Here is a 19,629-nt window from a genome sequence, read left to right as displayed (position 1 = left end):
AAAAACATCCAAATTACTCTGGTGTAGCGAGAACCACCGTGTGTTGTGCACCAGCTGCTACCCGTAATACCTTGTGCCCTTCAAGTTTCTGACCAGTCAAGAGGGTGGGCTGGGTAACGTCGTCTTCGTCGCCGGTGCCGAGAGCCATCATTTCACCAAAACCCCATGTAAACGCTTGGCCTTTGTTGTCAACAGCGATGGCGTGGTTGCTTCCGCTATCAATCTGGATCACATTGCTCAACGTGGAGATACGAGTCGGAATGCCGACGGCTTTCTTGTGAGCCGAACCGTTTCGCTCGTGAACTCGTAACTGTTCGATTTCTGATTCTGTAAGACCAAGCTGGGACGAATCGGCGCGACCGAATGCGTAAACTTCGCCGGATTCCATCAAAACAAGCGAGTGGTGCTCACCCGCAACTACAGACTTGATATCGCCTTTGCCAAGCAAGCTGGTAATGACTGTGGGAGTGGTCACGACGTCCGGAGTTCTGTAGTCCTCCTCTGTCCACAGGCCGCACTGCTGGTAGTTATTGAGACCCCAAACGTAGAGCTCTCCGGTTACTGACAATGCGAAAGAGTGATATGATCCGCATCCGATGGCCTTGATGTGTTTGAGTGCAAGTCTTTCGGGAATCAGGCCATTTTTCTTTCGACGCTCGATGATTCGTCGACCAAGTTGGGATTGCTGTCCGTTGCCCCACCCATATACAAAACCATCAGCAGTCAATGCAAGACAGTGATCGGATCCAGCTGCAATGTCAACAATCTTTTCGTTCTTCAAAGGTTCAAAAATTGCAGGCACGGACTGGACACTTTGCTCCTTGGAGAAGCCAAGAGCGCCTTCGGATGACTAGGGTTGTTGAGAGAGTTTTAGCAGACTGCTAGTTATATATCACTAGATATCTTCTCCCTACTTACTCGATAAGTACCCCAGCAGAAGAGCTTTCCTTGATCGGATAGGGCCATCGAGATCGAGTCACCGCAAGCAGCTTTGATAATCTTGATGTTTTCAAGGTTTTCTACCGGGCCAGGCTCGTATTCTTCGCCGGATCGACCGAGTGCTCGTTGGTCGTTGCATCCCCAGCTCCAAAGCTAATAAAGAGTATATATCTTTGTAAGAAAAACCTACATACACGCGAAGACAACTATACGTTTTTCCTTTTACCTTGCCTTCCCGTGTGATTGCCAACGTATGCATCCCACCACATACAATGTCTACAATTTCTTTGTCATCGAGGACCTTGAGAGGCATAGGCTTCTTTCTGGTAAGCATTTCGTCGCCCAAGCCGAGCTGACCAGTGTCGCCGCTTCCAAAGACGAAAATGTGGCCGGGATGTTCTGGTGCGAGAGGAAGAGGGATCTTGTCATGTAACGAGCGCGACGACGACTGTCTCGTGATGGGGGCAGGGTGATGGCTGCGGCCGTCGGCGCCATTCAAGATGCGTGTACGCTGTCGCTTCGGAGAGGCATCCATGGGTTCGCCTCCTTCTTCAACTGAGCTGGCAGTGTTTTGCCGCTTTACTGTAGGGCCGAGCGAGAGAAACAAGCCAACATTTTTTAGTACAACCGATGCTTCACTGACATCATTGGCAGTGCAACAACAGCGTTTGGTTTACTTACGACTTCTTTGTGACATGGATAAAAGTGTTGTTGTGAGAAAGGAAAAAAACGCGTTGTCGACCGGACTTGATCAGGTTGTAAAAAAAAATCTTTGAGCCCGCCGAGCCAGACTGGCTTCACACTCGGATCTTTGCTGCCGTGGCCCTCCAGTATTTTTCTCTCACGTAAAAGAGAAATTCTGCAAGTTTTTATAGTCATACATGCTCCTTTGTGACGAGAACAACGGGGAAGTAGCATATAATGAGGACTCTTAAATGACAATTGTTGCCAGTTGTTTGCGACGTAAACGCTGCAACAATGTGACACGTACTATTTGTTTATCTACTGTGCTTCTTTGAAGCTCAACATGTGGAAAAGACACGATGCTATGTACTGTATTTGACTGGTTATAGCTATATGCGACTCCATTTATGTATACAATATAGTCGTACTACGAGGCAAAATATGTATGTATGGTTTGAGTGTGAAGGTAAACTAGACTATGTTTTTAGATTCATTACCTCTGTAAACTCTCCAACAGACGGCCTTTTCTTTCATCTGGCACAGAGCGTATGCATTGCATGCGTGTGAAAACCCTGCTCTTTTCTGTACTTCATGGGAAGCAATTTCATACCTGATAGATGTGATATGTGACAATAGTGGAAAGCTACGATATATTTTGTTTCAATCTAATACTGATGGTTAGCTGTTCATACGTCATTCATCCACTAAGGACTCTTTGTAAATGCGCCTGCCTTACTGCGAATTCAGATCTCGGATGCGGAGTGCCCTGAGATGAGGTGGTGACACAAGAAAGTCGCGCAGGTTCCAACGCTCAACGAGACCTTCAATTGATGACAGCAGCGGCAGCAGACATTTCAGTGGAGCAGCAGCTGCAAACGGCCGTCCAACAACTAACGATAGGTACACTGCGTTGGGGAATCCCGGAATGCCAGTTAAGCTAAAACGATAGCCGCATACTTTGAAGATCCTGTACAAGGTATCGAGGTAGCTGCCAACGAGATCAAGGCCGTGCAAGGCGCAATCGAGGCCAACCCCAGAGACAATAAAACGTGGGATGCTGCGTGCGTGCTTGCAGAAGCGTTAGCGAACGCTGCTCGTAACGGTAAAAAGGATAAATCACGGATATATCACCAATCAAACTCTTATGTGCTCGTTGCCACCAGAGTCCGTGCGAACGCCTCTCGGTGAATCAGGGATCATACAAAGCTTTGCGTCCTTGCTTAAAACACAGCATTGCACTGCCGAGTTTCAGAGACAAACTTTGCGTGTGCTTGGAAATGCGTGTTTTGATCACGGTGTGTATACTATTGGATCGCAGTAATCGTTGTGACCTGCTCACATTATTGTACAGAGGAAAACAGAAAACGAGTGGAAAGTGCTGGCATTTTACCGATTGTGATAAAGTATCTCGATAACACTGAAAATTCCGCACTTGTCTTGACGACCTGTGGATTCCTTCTAAACAGCAGCATGGGCTACGGTAAGGATACCATCGGAGCTGTACGAAGTATAAATATCAAAGTTCATGGTCATATAGAACCGATACAAAAGAGTATTCATGAAAACGGTGGCGTGCAACGTTTGACAAGATTGTTGGATCCAGCTCGCATGGAAAAAGAAGAGGAACATATCATAAACATGGCCGTCAAGGTTCTCGATAATGTAATAGAGGATGGTATGGGGAAAATGAAGATATGGAATAGGAAGCAGGCGTTAAGTCATTCCCTCCTTTAGATTCTTCACGCAATGCATTCAAGCTAGAAGATGTAGAACATATCGTAAAATTCGTGAAATACGGATACGACAGCAGCCCGTCGGACGATTTGGAACTGTTGGAGAGTTTGACGACGATTTTGCTACATGCTGTAGCAGAAAACGGTAAGCAATTGGTTAAGTTTTCAAAAATTTACACATCAAGGTAATAAGCCCCCATTTTGTAGATAGTCTAGAAATCGCCTTGGTTGACTCACATTGCTTTCAGACGCTTTTGGAGCTCGTCGAACGTTCCGGATCGTTGCTGGAAGTATATACTGACGAGGAAGAGAAGCAAAGATTCAAAGAAATTTCGAGGACGATAACAAAGGTTGTCGTGTTTTGTACATCACCGGACGAAAAAATGGAACCATTGTTCAACGACCAAGCACTTGTGCAGCGTTTCTTGAACTGGGTTGCATCGAGCGACGAGAGTCTGATCCAGTGTGCAATCTATGCGCTGGGAAACCTTGCACGATCAGGTAGATAGGGAAACAAGGAAATCTAAATTTCAACGCACTGATGAATACACGATGCAGACTCCCACTGCACTCAGCTTGTCCAGCGTCACAGCTTGCACAAAATTCTCCTGAATACCTTCCAGTCGTACGAAAATGCTACCACACAGTATGCTGTACTTTGCTGCCTTAAGCATCTTTGTCTGCCAAGTAAGCTGAGGAAATGACTATCTTTTAAGAAAAGTTCTGACATTAGTTGTACAGAAAACAACAAGGCAATTATCGGAAAGGCCGGTGCAGTTACCAAGCTGGCTCCGATGCTCGATACATCCAAAGATATGCTGAAAAGGAATCAATTCCTGGTAATAGGCATCATTAAACTATTGTGTGCTAATGAATGTAAGATGATTAGAGATTTTGTTTTGATACATTAAAAAATCTTTGGCTAATATCTTGATTTGTAGATGACAACACAAAGCAATTATTGACGGAAAAAGCTGCAAACGACGTCGTAGTACTTGATTTAGTCCTCGGATTCCTTGACCGCGTCGATGATCCCGCTGCCAAGAGCGAAGCAACACGGGTATTGACCAACCTGATCAAATCCATTTGGCTTCACCCGAATGCTGGAGATGTAAAGCAGCGACTAGTACAACCGGACATCATCTTGCCCATTGCAGAAATGGTGAAGACTTCTACGTTTATTGTTTTGAAGAACGACGGTATCATTGCGCTTACCTTGGTATTCGCTGAATATGATGAATCTGTCAGAGCAGGTATGTTCTTAAACTACACTAGAACGGTGTAATATGCAAATCTCACGTTTTATATTTAGCATTACCAAAAGTTATCAGTTTGGGATGTGATGGAAATAAGGACGAACAACGCCCATTTGTGGAGGTAGTCGCAGAAGTTGCAACATCGCAGGATAACAGTCAAGTTCCTGTGGAAATACAATGCAACGCATGTGTTCTCTTGGAAAGCCTTGCAAGAGCTGCATCTCGTGGTAAGAATTACAAGCAAATCTCCAGTCAACGACTTTTACTGACAAGTTGCACGTAGCGGAAGATGCACAGAGTCGAGAAAAACTAAAGCAAAGCTGCTTAGACAAGTTGGAATCTGTGATAAATGCAAATTCCAAAGTCTCATCTTTTGCACAAAAGGCCGTTGCTGCGCTGAGTGCGTAAATAAAGGCATTAAAAGGATCGAATACTTGAATGTGTATTTGCTCTCTCTACATAGATATGTATGCCCGAGGCAGCATATTTTGAAAGCATGCATCAAAGCGATACTTTAAAGCTGCAATGCTGGGAACAACTTTATTGGTGACGACAAGCCAAGATCACAGAATGCTGTGCGCCCGCCGCTACACTCAGGACCTTGTAACCGTCAAGTCTCTTGCTATCTAAAAGATAAGGCTGGCAAACATCGTCCTCGGTGCCAGTTCCAAGAGCCAGCATTTCGCCAAAGCCCCAAGTGAACACTCGTCCCATGTGATCGACGGCAAGCGCATGGTAGGTCCCGCTATCAATTTGAACGATATCCTTCAGTCCAGTTACACGCGTTGGCGTGGCAATATCGGCACCTGCTGTCGTTTCAAGACCTAGCTGTGAAAAATCGGCTCGACCAAATGCATAGATATCACCGTTGGCCATGCGCACGAAAGAGTGATGTTCGCCTCCGAGCATCGATTTGATGCTGCTATCTTTTTGTTTTGGTAGACTGGTTACGATGGTTGGTTTGTTTACGGATCTGCAAGTGTCCACGACGCTAGCCTTCATTGTTGGTAACCCGCATTGTTGATGGTTGTTTAGGCCCCAGACGACGAGGTCACCGGTGCTCGACGAAAGGGCAAACGAATGAAACGATCCGCATCCGATTGCTTTGATACGTTCAAGCCCATCGATTTTTTCAGGCACCAAGCCATCCCTTTCGCAGCCCTGGAAGTTGCGTCCTAGCTGGAACTGCTCGTTGTTTCCCCAGCTATACACATAGCCTTCCTCCGTTAATGCAAGACAGTGGTCGGCACCAGCAGCTATGTCGACAATGGTTTCATTTTCTAGGGGTTCAAAGAGCACAGGCAGCTTTTGAACTTGCTTGGTAGCTGAGAAACCAAGACGTCCTCTACTGTACTGGACATAAAGTTTGTTGTCATTTGTATTTCGAGGTCTCCTATCTATACATTCGCGCGACTTACTCGAAACGTGCCCCAGCAGTATAGTTTGCCCTTGTCCGACAATGCCATTGAAATCGAGTCGCCGCATGCAGCCTTGACTACTTTGATCCCGCACAAGTTTTCTACCAAGTGAGGCCAGCTTTCTTGACCGGATCTGCCAAGTGCGCCTTCGTCGTTGCAGCCCCAACTCCAAAGCTATGTATAAATAGAAGCAGCAGATCTAAACGTAAGCAAGGCCGTTTGAATATATATACATCGCTGTTGTAGCTTACCTTGCCATCCTTTGATATCGCTAGAGTATGCAGTCCCCCACAAACAATGTCTACAATCTCCTCTTTATCGAGAGTTCTAACAGGCGTCGGTTTTCTTCTTTCGTCTATCTCATCCCCCAAGCCGAGTTGACCGGCATCGCCTGTTCCAAATACAAACACACGGCCAGGTTTTTCCAGAGGCACCACAGGGGTAGGAATTTTGTCATGTTTGGGAACGTTTTCACCGGAGGAGGAGGAGACGTGTACGCGCTTTGTTTCAGGAAATGTATCCTCAGTCGATGATGGTGGAGGAGGAGAAATTTGACGCTTCTTGGCCGCTCTCGTTGCGGGTATACTGAGGTTACTGAAGGGTAATATCAGATTATTGTCATCCTCGTTGCCTGCTGCCGAAGAAGAAACTCGTGCTCGCTTGGTCGGCTCCTGCTCTGCAGATAATGACAATGATGGTGACATTTGTCTTTTTATCCTTGTGTGTTCCGGTGGATCACAGCTGGGAGCTGCATACGGGATGATGATGCTATCGTCAGCGACTTCTGAGGAACGAGCTCGTTTCGCTTCAATGCCAGAAAACCAGGTTTCCGTTGGTGTCGGTGATGCTGATTTGTGTCGCTTCACTGATTTATTGTCCAAGAAGAAAATACGTATAAGCATTTGGATGGAGGGATTTGCTATTTATCTTACATTTTCGTTCTGTCGACATTTAGAAGCAGGAAAGAAAAGGATCCGATAGCAAGATCAGTGCCTTGTTTTTTTAAAGCACAGAAAGCATTGTTTTCTCCTCCGTTGACGACAGTTTTTTTTTTTCTTGACGTAATCAGGTGAAAAGTCCTCGTACATCCATATTTTAATTTATCACCGCAACCTTTGTTGCAGTTGCATCTGATCTGAAGATGACGAGTTTTAGTTTTAGCCTAGTGAATAGAAAGAATTATCAAATGCATAAAGATTCCTCAACAAAGCAGTATCTCGAGATATCGGTTTACGTGTATATTTGGATACTTGAATACAATGGAAGGATATGATTACAACTTGGGTACAGGGGCAACAGTGAAACTGATTACTGGGAAATGGATATACGCAGTGATACCCGTTTGTTCACATTGCCGTTCCAGAACAACTTCATCCAAAGTCATTGACAAGAGTTTTCCAACAGCGGGTACTCTTCCGGTATCCAGAGGAGTAACAGATACTATCTGGCCGACCTTCAAGGCAGGCGTGCAGGACGTGGGGTTTGAGACCGAGTAAGCGACAGTTGATCTTTTAGCTATTTCAAGCGCCTCCTCTGCTGTGATCTGTGGCATTTCCTGGGTTCTATCGAAGTTGACGGCTTGCTCGACACGCTCAAAGTGCTCGACGAGCTCCAGCACGTGCTTTTGCATCCATTCATGCGTCAAACAGCGTGACAAAGGCTGCGTGGAAATCTGCAGCCGACAATGTTTCCGTTTCAAGAACCCACGGTTTGTCACCCAATCAAGGCCTGTGCCTGCAAGAGTTGAGCGTGGAGTTCGACTCGTAGTAACGGACCGAGCACCTTGGATTTTTCGAGATCAAACCTGTCGGCGTTGCCGGCAAATTTCACGCATCAGTTCAAGCGGGAACTGCGTTGGAAAGGCCATAAACAGCTTGTTGTCTGTCCAGTGGGAAAGTGCTTGGCACAGTGCAAGCGTCGGCTGACCTGACTTAGTCAACGGGTACAGTGATGGCTCAGGAAATCGACGCTCAATCTCGGCAATGATGCGCTTTGAATCGCAGTAGACCTTGTTGCCAATTTGCAATATGGGTGTTTTGCGGTAGCCACCGTCGAGGGACGGCGAAGCGGGCGAGGCTCAATAGGGGAAATTTCGACCGTCTTGTAATCGACATTTTTGTAGTTCAAGCAAAACGCAACCTTTTGCGCAAAAGGTGAAATGGGGTACCAATGCTGTGACAATGCCGTTAGGTGTGTATGTATTCCTATTTACGCATAATATGATCGATGATAGTTACCAGCACGATCTCTTCAGCCATTCTGTGTAGATCAAGTAATAAATAGCAGCGAGATAAATTATCAGATGGAAATGATTATAAAGCGTGTAACCCACGTCCGACATTTACAGAATGCGATGAGTCAGCGAGCTAGTCCAAAGTAAGAAACCACTGTGTTTTGAACAAGAAGTTTTTATGTATATGTATCAAAGAGACGACGACTAGTTCTGAACGCTCATGTAAATAGCAGTTACCGGTCTCAAATTGTTTTTCGTAGCAAACTCTTTGACGTCAAAACCGGTTCGATCTTGCGGCAAATCCTTGATAGGTGGCACAAAGGTTTGGTTGACAGCACTTTGTTCAAAGAGTGTAAAGACGTAACGATGCGGTTCGCTGTCCTTTGGTACTGGCTCGTATCGAGTGTACTGATGAAGGTCAGACATATCAGCGACGGATGTTCCAGGTTTCTGACCATCAATGTTGGTTACAATCCACTGGCGGGTCAAAGGCTTGCTGCTGTCAGCGTCAAACTAAACGTAGAATTGTTAACAACTAGTTCTGTGCAGCACAAGTTTGAGATACTGGTTTTTACCATGACCAAGGTATACTGGGACTCTTCGTTCGTTTTTGGGAACCACACGTGCGGGGGCGATTCAGTCTCGTCTGCAGTCATGGGCGTGCCCATTTTGAGCTGTTTTGTCATGTGGTAAGTAATTCGGAGCTCGCTGGCAACATCAAAGTCATCCAACACTGAAGATAATCGCGTTTAGCTTACGGAGACAGATATTGTTCACAGGGTGTCCTCTAAGAGTTACCATCTGGAATGATTTTGGCGTTGCTGAGGTCGGCCTTGATTTTGGTAGGATCAAGCGCAAATGCACCGAGAGCAAAGGATAGCAAGACAGCGGCCTTTTTGAAAAACATTCTACTTACAAGAAGTACTTTGTGAATCTAAAAGCTGTAACCGTATAAATACCGAGTGCTGTTGTGAGGATACAGAGTAGATTGTAAACAGTATTTGAAAATGGGCGAAGAATTCTATTCACCTTTACATGGGACAACAACGAGAGCATCTCTGTGAACCAGATATACAACAACGTCTTTTGTAACCCAACATCCCCGCCTCTTATTCATAGAACTTTTTGAAAACGGGAAACCAGTCCTTTGCATTTGTGTTTAGCTATCGATTGCTACATAACGAGAAACTATGCAAAGTTCCCAAAAATTTGATTCACAGCTTGACCCTTAAAATGCGGGATCTTTTCCATTCTTTGTTGTTGATATATAAACTTTTAATCTTCTCTTCTCCAACGGGATATATAGGGAAAATGATCTAACGGAGAAGGTTCGCAAGGAGTAGGACACCAGTCAAGCCGGTTCCGAGATGCAAAGGGCAAGGGCGAGGGCCCTTGACCCCGATGTTTTCCTTTTTCTTCTATATCGTGGCTGAATGATGATGACAAGGTGGTGGCGCGGAGGAGGAGGATGGCAGAATGATGTGAATATAAAATGGTTTGATGGTGATCTTCGTAGCAAGGAAACGTGCTTATGCAATCATACACCCGTAAGAGAACCGGTGGGTGTAAAAGTGGAGGGAGGCTAGGTAATGGAACTAGAAAAAGACGTTCGAAATGAATAAGACATATCCCCTACTTTTATTGGAACAGTACACTTACATAAATACCGAAGCAGACGAATACGTGCCAGATGGCATGGCTCGTCATGCCTGCAAAGTCGAACTTGCCAGGGAACAGTTTCTCAGGAAAGCGCTTTACATCTATAAGTCGAATTAATTTTTAGCCAATAAACACCTAACGGAAGCTTTTTCATCCCTAGTTTTTTCTCCCCCCCTCCCCACTGTTAACTTACAGACAACGACGCCACAGAGGTACATCACGACACTGATAAGAGCCAGATGGAAAAATCCAAGAGAACGCACAAAGCCGTTGCGGCACACGAGATGCAGTACAGGAACTATGCTCGAGAACGCCATGGCCAAAAACACACTGACGCGCACAGGCCGCCACGCCTTTGTGTCCCATCTCTTGAAGAACGGCATAACGATCCCAGCGCTGCCAACAAGAGTGGTAAAGATCATGTAGCGCGTCCTGGCTTCCGGCCGACAATAGAATCCATAGTATTCTGTGACAAGCACTGATGCTGTGATAAGGATGGAAATACCAATGTAATCCTGAAATTGTGGAACATAAGTAAATATGCTGGAAATCAGCAGTAGCAATTATCTCAAACTTACCAGAGTCGCCGTGAACGATTTAATAGTGTGATGAGAATGGCAAATAAAGGTATGGTAAACAGAAGAACAGAACAGACATTTCAATGCTGCCAGGCAGAATGTCATGAATATGATGCGGTCGTTTAGATTAGCTTCTGGAAAGTGTCTCTAATATGTTTGTTTTACGTATGTGAGTTTGGATGACCACGTTACTGCCATGCCGATTTCCGACCACATCACCCCCAATTTTCTTACGTTGAACGAGAACGCACTCAGACCAGCGAAAAAGATGAATCCCAGCAAGTGACTCCAGATATTCAAAGTTTCATTGTGCAACATGAAGATGGATTTTAGACAATCCCGGCTGTCCTTGTAGAAGCGATACCTAGGTAACAATATGTCTCAGTAAACGGGCGTTGGTTGGGGGGTGCAGCCGTCAAAAATTTTGAATAAAAGAGAGGAGTTTGGGGGAGGGGGGAGAAGGCCAGTGGGGAGGAGAGGAGAAAGTAAATAAAGGGATATGGGGGGAGGTTTTCAGCAGCTGCTGCAACGAAAGAAAAAAATACCAGGGGTTCCACTTACCCGGACAACACATATTCGTTTTCCTGCCACTCCTTCGGCAGCTCGTGAAATTGTAACAGACGCTGTGCACCGACGACAGCTGCTTTGGCGGTATCCCAAGTCTCGTGCACTTGGTCGTCCATGTACCGCAAGAATCCAGTCGAGTCTGCATCTTCAATCTCTTTGATCTTTGAGTTTACAGACGCAAACAGGTGCGCCGCGAGCGTCGGCGTGCAGGATGATGGAGGGACGGATGATGTTGAATGCGATCGAGTGCGGTTCTGCGGAACTGTGAGGGTACCCGCCGCAAACGATGTCGACATTGCCGTTGACTGCGAGTGTCGACGAGAGTGGTGTGCCGCCGGATGATCTATGGGTATCGCCATTGAAGGAAAGAAAAAAAAGCTACCCGAAAAAAGGAAAGGGGGCAAGCAGTATTGTAAATAACAAGAACAAGAACAAGAGAAAGAAGGATAGCCCAACCAGGCGGCGATCTCTTTCTGAAAGAAACAAGAGAGCGGATGGAGATGCAGAACCTCTTTGCGATTCGTCACGTGTGAAATTCAGTCCCAGCTATTGACTGCTCTCTCTCTCGTTTCTCTGTCTCTGTTGGGAAAGTAGGGCCAAAACTTTTTCTTTTACTAACCAGGCTTTTTTACCTCATCTACCTCTTATGGTATTAACCTTTTCAAAAACTTTAAAAACTAGTGCGCACCGGGATTTTTCGGTTTCGTTTCAGGAAAGGTTTCCCTTTGATCCGATTTTGCGAATCAAAAAAAGGAAAAGAAAATAGTTCCATGCTTCCATAGAAATAATGATTGGAAATTCAGTGTATGCTCGTTTCATAGCACCAAATATTGAAGGTAGTCGGTGGCAATATGTTGTCTTGGAAAAGCTGTAATAATCCTTTTCCGCTTTCTCCAATAACAATGAAAAGGTCATCTTGGGCGGCATGTTTCTGATCTGGGCTTTGCATTGGATGGAAGGATCATCAACGTTTTTCTCGTTATATCGATGAAGAGTAAGCACAGCACTTGACCCATGACTTATCATGTCACATAGAGCAGTTTTTGTTTCTTGATTTCCTTTTTGCTTACTAGCACGTGGATTTCCTGCTGACTTGTTGCTGCTCTTTCATTAGAATTTGGCGGCAGATCCCACATGTAATCCCTCTTTGCCCGATTGTTCCATTCGGACATTTCCTAAAACGTCATACATTTCTGGTGATGTTCCATGCTATCAGCTCGTGTGATTTAAAGCGGGATATACCACAATGCTCCTCGAGGATGATTATCAATCTCATCGGTCTTCTCCTCTTCTCAATGTAGGTTTGAAAAAGGAAGAATGACCTACAAGGCTGAAAAATTCTATAAACCAGCATCCTACTGTGGGGCGAAGTTACGACAAGTTGGACACAGCCACAGGAATCCGTGCTTCGATTATTAAGATAACATTTTTATACATATAAGCAACCGCACGACGCAATGCGCTCTGGATATACACAAAAGGTGGGACATGGATTTACATTTGAAATATCACAAGAGATGAGATGAAAAGATAAGCAGCTTATGGAGTATAGCGAAAGTGCGGGTGAGTATGACCAAGCTCTGCAATCTCTTCCAGGGTCCTGCCTTCCAAAAGATGATCACGCTTCCCTAGCGCACGTTGCCTGTTCTCCCACCGCATGTTGATGGTGAGCAAGGTAGCCGAGATGATGACGACACAGCCGGAGCACAGGTTAATAATGTGACCAGCTTTGTATTCAGGTGCTTGCGATGAGATATACGTCCATGTCGCTACAAGACCACCGATAGTTCCAAGAGACACCTGGAAGCCGCTCGCGATTGCCTTGACCATGGGTCCCGCCGTGTTCTCCACAAGCCAGCCAACGAAAATGGGACTGCCGGTGAAAGCGCCCGATGCGCCAAGAAACAGTGCTATGTATTTAGGGCCGGTGTTCTCCACGGAAAGCAAAACTACAAATGCAATCACGACAAGCGGACCGGAAGCGCCCAGCTGTATGATCCCGCGTGTCTTGAAACGATCAGATAGATATGCTAATGCTACGCAAACGACAGTGCCCACGGCGTAAGGTGGTACCGTCATGAGTTGCGACTTGATGCTATCATAGCCCATGGAATTCAACAGCGTTGGCTACATTTACGTTGAGATAGGTTTAATTCCCCAACTTTTGATCCGAAATAAAATATAACATTTACCATGAAGAGTGCAATTGAATTCATTGCAAGAAGAGAACAAAATAGACCGATGGCAGATACGACCGTGTAGAAATTCTTCATGGCTAGCTTAAAGTGATGCTTCTTCAACTTTTCTTGCTTGTTTGTGAGATTTTCTAGACGGATTCGATGCGATGCGACAAATCGCTCTGTCTCCGTCAAGAACGTCGCTGTTTCAGGGCTATTCGGTAAAAAGATGTAGCAGATGACACCAACAATCATTGTCAAGATGCCTTCAAAGAAAAATATATTGCGCCACGTGTGGATAATGCCCCACGAAGGGATCATGCTGAGACCTGTTGCCAAAAGACCACCAAACGCTCCTGCCAAAGCAGCAAAGGAAGCATACATACCAACACGAGTAACAAGTTCGTGTCGACGGTAGCTAAATTTATCAGGTTAAGGTAAGCTCGAACCCCATGACACTCGCTTTATACTTACAAGGTTGAAAGCATATACGAGATGCCAGGCATAATGCCAGCTTCGGCTACACCAAGCAATACACGAGCTGCTGTCAGGCCAGCAAACGATTCACAAAACGCAATGCACATGGTTATCAGGCCAAAGCAAAAGGTGATAAATGATAGCCATATCTTGGGTCCAAATTTTTTGCAGAGGATATTGGTAGGTCTATAAGAAGACATCAGTGACATATAAACTTGTCAGCATCCATACGATTGCAAAGAGTTATTACACTTCGAAGATGACATAGGTAATGAAGAAAGCCGTCAGAGTGATATTGAATCGATCTCCTGTCAATACCAAGTCTTCCGACATGCCCAGCACCTTTGCGTTCCCCATATTCGACCTTGTACATGACAGTTATATATGAGCAATTATATAAACGTGAACGATCTCATTTTATTACCTGTCAATGAATGACATTAGGTATATCAAGATCGCGATGGGTAGTACACGAAGATCGTATTTCCATCTAATCTTTGCTTCCACCTGCGGTTCAATGTCATCAAGGGATATTGGTGGTTGGCTGCCTGTTGCCGTGTCTATCGACTTCTCCTCATCATTATCTCTCTTGACGTCGACAATGTGTATGCTTGCTGCTTTCTTCTCGGACATGATGTACTAGATTGACCCTGAAGGACGCGAACGACAAACTTGCCGTGCAATATATACAAAATCATCCATCATTCCGGCTTGCACCCAGATACAAGACCCAACTGGATAGATTTCCGTGATTCCCACATCCATCAGATCCTGGAAATTCCCAAGAGCATGCTCGAAATGGCAAGTGCTTCCTACCTTCCAACAAAGGGACTACACCCGCAAAAAATTTCCCCACAATCCATTTTTGGACTGGGAAAGGGGAAAATAGCAGGACACAAAGCAGCACAGTCGACGATCAAGCTGTTAACTAAATTTCATGCATTATTGAGAGACAAAGACATCTGTCGGGACTGGTAGTAGTTGGTGCCTTTGCCTAATCTTCTTCCCGTGCATTCAACTTTGATGAAAATACGATTAGACTTTTGTTCGTGTCACCTTCGTCCAAACTGCTGGTGTGAAGAAGAGATATTGACTGTAAAATGAATGAAGGAGAACTATTGTCTTTATTTGTATATGTGGAGGGATACAAACGTTCAGAGGGTTAAGGGTTCACAATACCGTAATTGGAAAAGCCAGTAATGCATACAAATCTATTTAAGAGGAAGAACGACGTGGTGGATGTTGTGTACAGCGGTGTTGAAGGTGCTTATGCATATAACTTGTCCTATGTTTCTATTTTTAGATGCTGCTAGTAGCATACAGCTCACCGTTGCCGTTGCTGGTAGAAGAGTTTCTAGCCTCTGTCAATCGTATTTTGGCGACCTTGATAGCATCGTGGCCAAACAGCCACGGCTGAAAGTTACCATCAGACCATTGGTTCGGGTTGGTAAGGGGAGCGAGTTTCTTGACTTCGCGGACCTCTGGTGCAGATTCTTTGTTGACAAGAACATCATCTGCTTTCATGGCTTTGTCGCGTGCAATTTGGTCGTCACCGTCAGGCATGTGCCAGATATCACTGTTTTCGTAAGCGCCTTTTTGGATCTTTTCACAGCGAGGCCGGCGGATCTTCTCGTAAAGGTTCAAGAGGAAAGGGATATCATCGACGGACTTGACATCTGAGAATAGGACACCCAACGTGGCACCGTCTTCAACGGCGGTTGCTGCACCTTGAGCGAGGTAAGGCAACATGGCGTGCGCAGCGTCGCCAATCACGCAGACACGACCGCTCGGGCTGATCCAGTTGCTCAACACGGGCAAGTCGGCCAACGTCCATTTCAAGCAGCTGGTCACCTTGGATAGCACTCGCTGGATAACAGGGTCAAACTTGCGGTAGTGCCACTTCATTTCTTCCAGATTGCTGGGTTCGTTCCATTTGCCGAGTTCGGAGGTGTGACCAGGATGCGACATGACAAGGTTGTAGAGCTCACCGTTGCGGATGGGATATGCCATAACGTGGCGACGATATCCGATCCAGCAGTTGGAGTTGGGATCGTTCATCAGGTGAGAAACCACAGGGTCGGCACGCATAACAGCAGCGGGAACAGTCGCACGATACGCGCAGTTGGTGGAAGCTCTAGGTTCTACAACTTCGTCTGGCATGACAGCAAGTCGAGTCTTGGATCGAATACCTTGAAGGGAAGAACAGAAGATATTATTGCTATGATAAGCAACGTTGTTCTTGTTGCAACATTCCATTATTTACCATCAGCACCGATAATCAGGTCACCCTTGTAAACCTTGCCATCTGCTGTCTTGATAGAAATGGCATTGTCATCGACAGACTCGACGCGTGCGTTGAGGATAATGTTGGCACCCAGCTCGTTAGCAGCGTCGAAAAGCAATTGCTGGTAGTCTGCGCGATGAATGAGCAAGTATCTGAGAAGGAATCTTACGAGTGAGCTCCTTCTGAATCGTCTTCATACTCGACTAGACGACGTATGTAAAGCTTACGGATAACCATAGACTTGTGTCATTTTAGGCTTCAAAGGAGTGGAGCCAATAACTTCTCCGGTACTGTATCTGCGCATGTTGATCGCCGATGGCCAGACGACCTTGGTCTTGAATCTTTCCAAAAGATCCCATGCATCGAGAATTCTCGAAGTGTTTGGAGGAACCTGGATACCAGCACCAATCTCGCTGAGTGCGGAGGCTGCCTCAAGCACTGTGACTTTGTGACCAGCACGTCGCATAGCAATGGCAGCGGCGAGGCCGCCCAGTCCACCGCCAGCAATGAGAACATCAAGTACAACGTCATTGTTCTTCTTGGAAACCATTGTTATTGTTATTATCGTGAAGGAGGAAAAATCCAAAGTCGCAGAAAAAAATTCCTGCATATATTTATATTGGCCCAATGCGGATATAACTGTGTGGGGGAAAAGGTGGAGAAGTGTTAATTACGGAAATTGATCCCATTCGTCCGCATTTCTCCCCGGGCGACCCAAAGGATCACTGACCAATAACAGCAACATCCGAACCGTGGTAACCAGCGCTGCGCAACTTCAGCAGCAATGTAGTTGATATATAAAAGAAGAAATGGGTTGTTTTAGAAAGACATATATTTTTTCAACTGAAACGAACATGACCAATTTGGACTTTCTCGAAAAATACAGAGGCATTGAAGCTGAGCCTCTGTGGACAGTCATGAACGCGATGGTGCCGCCTCGACCTTCGCCCAAGAGCGTGCCCCATGTCTGGGAATACCAGAAGCTCAAACCTGCGTTGCTGGAAGCAGGAGAACGCATCAAAGCAGATGAGGCTGAGCGCAGAGTTCTCATGCTGGTGAACCCGGCTAGAGGTAAAAAGATAAAAATTTGCTGCAATACTGCTCCCAAGTGAATTGACTCGAGATATAGAGGCACCTTGCACCACTGATACACTGTATGCCGGTCTTCAGCTTATCAATCCCGGCGAAGTTGCACCTGCGCACCGCCACCGTGCCTTTGCGCTGCGTTTCATCATCGAAGGAGAGCGAGGTTTCACTGCAGTTGAAGGCGAAAAGATTTACATGGAGCGCGGCGATGTTATCCTCACACCATCCTGGATCTGGCACGATCACGGCCATGAAGGAGACAAGCCGATGATCTGGCTTGATGGCTTGGATCTTCCCATCTTCCAATACATTCCTGTCAACTTTGCAGAGCATTACGCCGATCCACGGCACCCAAGCACGTAAGTCCCGTCATCTTAGTCGTCGTCGTCGTCGTCGTAGTAGTAGTAGTAGTAGTAGTAGTAGTAGTAGACGTAACATTAAGTTGATTCATTCTTTATTCTTTTAGACCTGTGGAAAACAGCAAGCAAAAATTCTCCTGGGGTGCTGTGCAAAGAGCTCTGGATAGTGACTTAAGTGCTCCGTATGCTCGTTACGAGTACACCAAGGCTGACGGCTCTCCGCTTTCCAAGATTATTGGTGCCGAAGCCGAGCGTGTTGCCAGCAGCCAAGCTTCTCCTAAGCGACGAGAAACATGCTCGGAAGTGTTCCATGTTTACGACGGCACCGGATACTCTGAGATAACAGACGACAAGGGAAACACAGCTGTGCTTAACTGGACACGCAGCGACACATTTGCGGTGCCTGCATGGAGTTGGGTTGTACATCACAGCAAAGTAGATAATTCTTACCTCTTCTCGTTCAGCGACAAACCTCTCGTCTGCAACTTGGGCCTTTACCACTCTGAGACCTTGTAAATCTGCCACCTTGTTCTCCGCCTACTCTTCGTCTAATAAAGAAACAAATATTATTTGCGTACATTATGAAATGTCTACCCATTTTTTCCTTATTTGATTATCCTCCGTAAATAAAAATCGTGGTGCAACATTCCACAAAAATTTTCACTTGCAGGAATGTTTACATGTCCATGCGTCGCCCTAATTTGCCTAAATTGTAAAGTGTCAACGGTGGCGTACATATTGGTCTGGAAAGGTCCTGAAGAAAAGCATCTTGAGTAAAACTCATTAAATAATTCACAAAAAACATCGGTAAAGAAAAAGACATTGGTGGAGTTGAAACTGCTTTGTTACTCATTTACTGCACATCTGGTTAAATATTTATTTGCTCAAGGTGCAGCAGCTGAAGGAAGAGGCGGTGGAGGAGGGGCAGCACCTTCAAATTGGGCGGCACCCTCGATAGGCTTGACAAAGTACGCGCGATCCTTGGTATACAGCTCTGAGGTTGGTGCGAGCAATTCAAGTCTAGTATGGTAACAATTTCTTATTATTATTTTTCCTTGATCTCTTTTGTGTGGATAGGACTCACCCTGATCCTCCTTCCGGCGACGATGCATCCAGGAGACCGGTTTTGAATACAGTCTTTTGGCCCTTGAACTTCATGGGCCGCGTGAACAGTGTACATCCGCAGTTGCCACAGAACCATTTCCGCTTCTCGAAACCGCTGCCGACCTGGGATCCAGGGACAGTGTACACTTTAGCGTATCCGTGAGGATCTGACACGTTCACAGCTGATGTTGGGAACATTGCATTGGTCTGATATGGACCTCCTGCGTTCTTTTGACAGTCGATGCAGTGACATGTCATACACTTGATTGGATTCCCGGTGAGCGTAATTTTGATACAGCCGCACAAACACGATGCATTTAGAGTCGACATGATAGAAGCAAAGTGTTAAAGTGAAATAGATGAATAACGTTGCAAACACAATGCGCTTTTCTTTGGATTCAAGAGAAATTTTGCATTGTCGATCATCCCGATTGGCTGGAACTGTTCCGAATCTAAAGCTACGTCTCCGCAATACAAGACATACTTATATGTCTTGTCAGACAGAGAAACTATGAGAAGTATCATAATATCATATAAATTTTCCCATTGACCACTTGAAATTTGCAAGAAAGAACGATTCATTCATTTTTTCTGGGGATAAATTACAAGTTATTTAAAAAAGGTTTCCGTCTCCGTAGAAACTGCCTAGCCACTGGTTAGCTTGGAATCCCGGCTTCAAGTCGGTATATAATACACTCTTTCCATAAATTGCATTCTCCCAAGTGTGGAATGTTGCATTTTCCAAAAATAGAGTTCGCAGCGCTAACAAATCAGATGTCGCATCTTCCGGAGATATTGTCGTACAAAGCTTAGCACCTCCAATAGTATGTAAAGCATGTAAACATTGTTAGCCGAGCTTTCCTCCTTCCTGCCACATCGTATGGTTGAAATTTCAGATTACAAGATGAACATCCAGTTCTTTTTATGAAGATGGGCAAGGCAATGCCTTCGACGAATCCGGCAGACCTGAGCCCATGGACTACGTCGTCGACGAAGAGCAGTATGCTCTTGAAACGCTAAGTTCATCCACGCAGTATTTGCATAATCGAACTCGCAAGAGCGATGGCCGATCAGA

The 19,629-nt window shown here is 45.6% G+C and overlaps 10 protein-coding genes across 10 annotated transcripts; 2 read left to right on the top strand and 8 right to left on the bottom strand.

Moving 5' to 3' along the window:
- Positions 1-13: 13 nt before the first annotated feature.
- VTP01DRAFT_4548 (uncharacterized protein) lies at positions 14-1,636 on the bottom strand (the record flags this gene model as incomplete). Its single annotated transcript, XM_069383241.1, has 4 exons — positions 14-850; positions 919-1,092; positions 1,166-1,521; positions 1,621-1,636. The coding sequence occupies 4 exons, from the start codon at positions 1,634-1,636 to the stop codon at positions 14-16; spliced, it is 1,383 nt and encodes a 460-aa protein (XP_069243962.1).
- An 817-nt stretch (positions 1,637-2,453) lies between these two features.
- VTP01DRAFT_4547 (uncharacterized protein) lies at positions 2,454-5,020 on the top strand (the record flags this gene model as incomplete). The annotated part of the gene is made up of 12 exons (XM_069383240.1): positions 2,454-2,523; positions 2,588-2,725; positions 2,787-2,918; positions 2,975-3,103; positions 3,161-3,298; positions 3,358-3,501; positions 3,564-3,857; positions 3,915-4,043; positions 4,098-4,232; positions 4,298-4,609; positions 4,669-4,839; positions 4,896-5,020. 12 exons carry the CDS (start codon positions 2,454-2,456, stop codon positions 5,018-5,020), a joined length of 1,917 nt encoding a protein of 638 aa, XP_069243961.1.
- A 132-nt stretch (positions 5,021-5,152) lies between these two features.
- On the bottom strand, positions 5,153-6,981 carry VTP01DRAFT_4546 (uncharacterized protein; the record flags this gene model as incomplete). Its single annotated transcript, XM_069383239.1, has 4 exons — positions 5,153-5,965; positions 6,031-6,204; positions 6,282-6,895; positions 6,963-6,981. The coding sequence occupies 4 exons, from the start codon at positions 6,979-6,981 to the stop codon at positions 5,153-5,155; spliced, it is 1,620 nt and encodes a 539-aa protein (XP_069243960.1).
- A 322-nt stretch (positions 6,982-7,303) lies between these two features.
- VTP01DRAFT_4545 (uncharacterized protein) lies at positions 7,304-8,288 on the bottom strand (the record flags this gene model as incomplete). Its single annotated transcript, XM_069383238.1, has 4 exons — positions 7,304-7,764; positions 7,861-8,020; positions 8,080-8,202; positions 8,268-8,288. 4 exons carry the CDS (start codon positions 8,286-8,288, stop codon positions 7,304-7,306), a joined length of 765 nt encoding a protein of 254 aa, XP_069243959.1.
- A 179-nt stretch (positions 8,289-8,467) lies between these two features.
- Positions 8,468-9,170, bottom strand: VTP01DRAFT_4544 (uncharacterized protein; the record flags this gene model as incomplete). Its single annotated transcript, XM_069383237.1, has 3 exons — positions 8,468-8,776; positions 8,839-8,996; positions 9,062-9,170. The coding sequence occupies 3 exons, from the start codon at positions 9,168-9,170 to the stop codon at positions 8,468-8,470; spliced, it is 576 nt and encodes a 191-aa protein (XP_069243958.1).
- A 622-nt stretch (positions 9,171-9,792) lies between these two features.
- On the bottom strand, positions 9,793-11,426 carry VTP01DRAFT_4543 (uncharacterized protein; the record flags this gene model as incomplete). Its single annotated transcript, XM_069383236.1, has 6 exons — positions 9,793-9,858; positions 9,923-10,023; positions 10,116-10,437; positions 10,501-10,647; positions 10,735-10,864; positions 11,062-11,426. 6 exons carry the CDS (start codon positions 11,424-11,426, stop codon positions 9,793-9,795), a joined length of 1,131 nt encoding a protein of 376 aa, XP_069243957.1.
- A 1,180-nt stretch (positions 11,427-12,606) lies between these two features.
- VTP01DRAFT_4542 (uncharacterized protein) lies at positions 12,607-14,354 on the bottom strand (the record flags this gene model as incomplete). The annotated part of the gene is made up of 5 exons (XM_069383235.1): positions 12,607-13,194; positions 13,260-13,662; positions 13,719-13,907; positions 13,972-14,085; positions 14,146-14,354. 5 exons carry the CDS (start codon positions 14,352-14,354, stop codon positions 12,607-12,609), a joined length of 1,503 nt encoding a protein of 500 aa, XP_069243956.1.
- A 666-nt stretch (positions 14,355-15,020) lies between these two features.
- VTP01DRAFT_4541 (uncharacterized protein) lies at positions 15,021-16,555 on the bottom strand (the record flags this gene model as incomplete). The annotated part of the gene is made up of 3 exons (XM_069383234.1): positions 15,021-15,910; positions 15,985-16,157; positions 16,233-16,555. The coding sequence occupies 3 exons, from the start codon at positions 16,553-16,555 to the stop codon at positions 15,021-15,023; spliced, it is 1,386 nt and encodes a 461-aa protein (XP_069243955.1).
- Positions 16,556-16,859: 304 nt separating this feature from the next.
- Positions 16,860-17,966, top strand: VTP01DRAFT_4540 (uncharacterized protein; the record flags this gene model as incomplete). Its single annotated transcript, XM_069383233.1, has 3 exons — positions 16,860-17,076; positions 17,135-17,450; positions 17,558-17,966. 3 exons carry the CDS (start codon positions 16,860-16,862, stop codon positions 17,964-17,966), a joined length of 942 nt encoding a protein of 313 aa, XP_069243954.1.
- Positions 17,967-18,334: 368 nt separating this feature from the next.
- On the bottom strand, positions 18,335-18,884 carry VTP01DRAFT_4539 (uncharacterized protein; the record flags this gene model as incomplete). Its single annotated transcript, XM_069383231.1, has 2 exons — positions 18,335-18,470; positions 18,535-18,884. The coding sequence occupies 2 exons, from the start codon at positions 18,882-18,884 to the stop codon at positions 18,335-18,337; spliced, it is 486 nt and encodes a 161-aa protein (XP_069243953.1).
- Positions 18,885-19,629: the final 745 nt, after the last annotated feature.

The sequence above is a fragment of the Rhizomucor pusillus genome (genome assembly GCF_041956525.1).
Source record: "Rhizomucor pusillus strain CBS 183.67 unplaced genomic scaffold VTP01scaffold_2, whole genome shotgun sequence".
Lineage (NCBI taxonomy): Eukaryota > Fungi > Mucoromycota > Mucoromycetes > Mucorales > Lichtheimiaceae > Rhizomucor > Rhizomucor pusillus.
The sequence above is the reverse complement of the archived record's forward strand: the minus strand, read 5'-3'. Positions and strand labels throughout refer to the sequence as shown.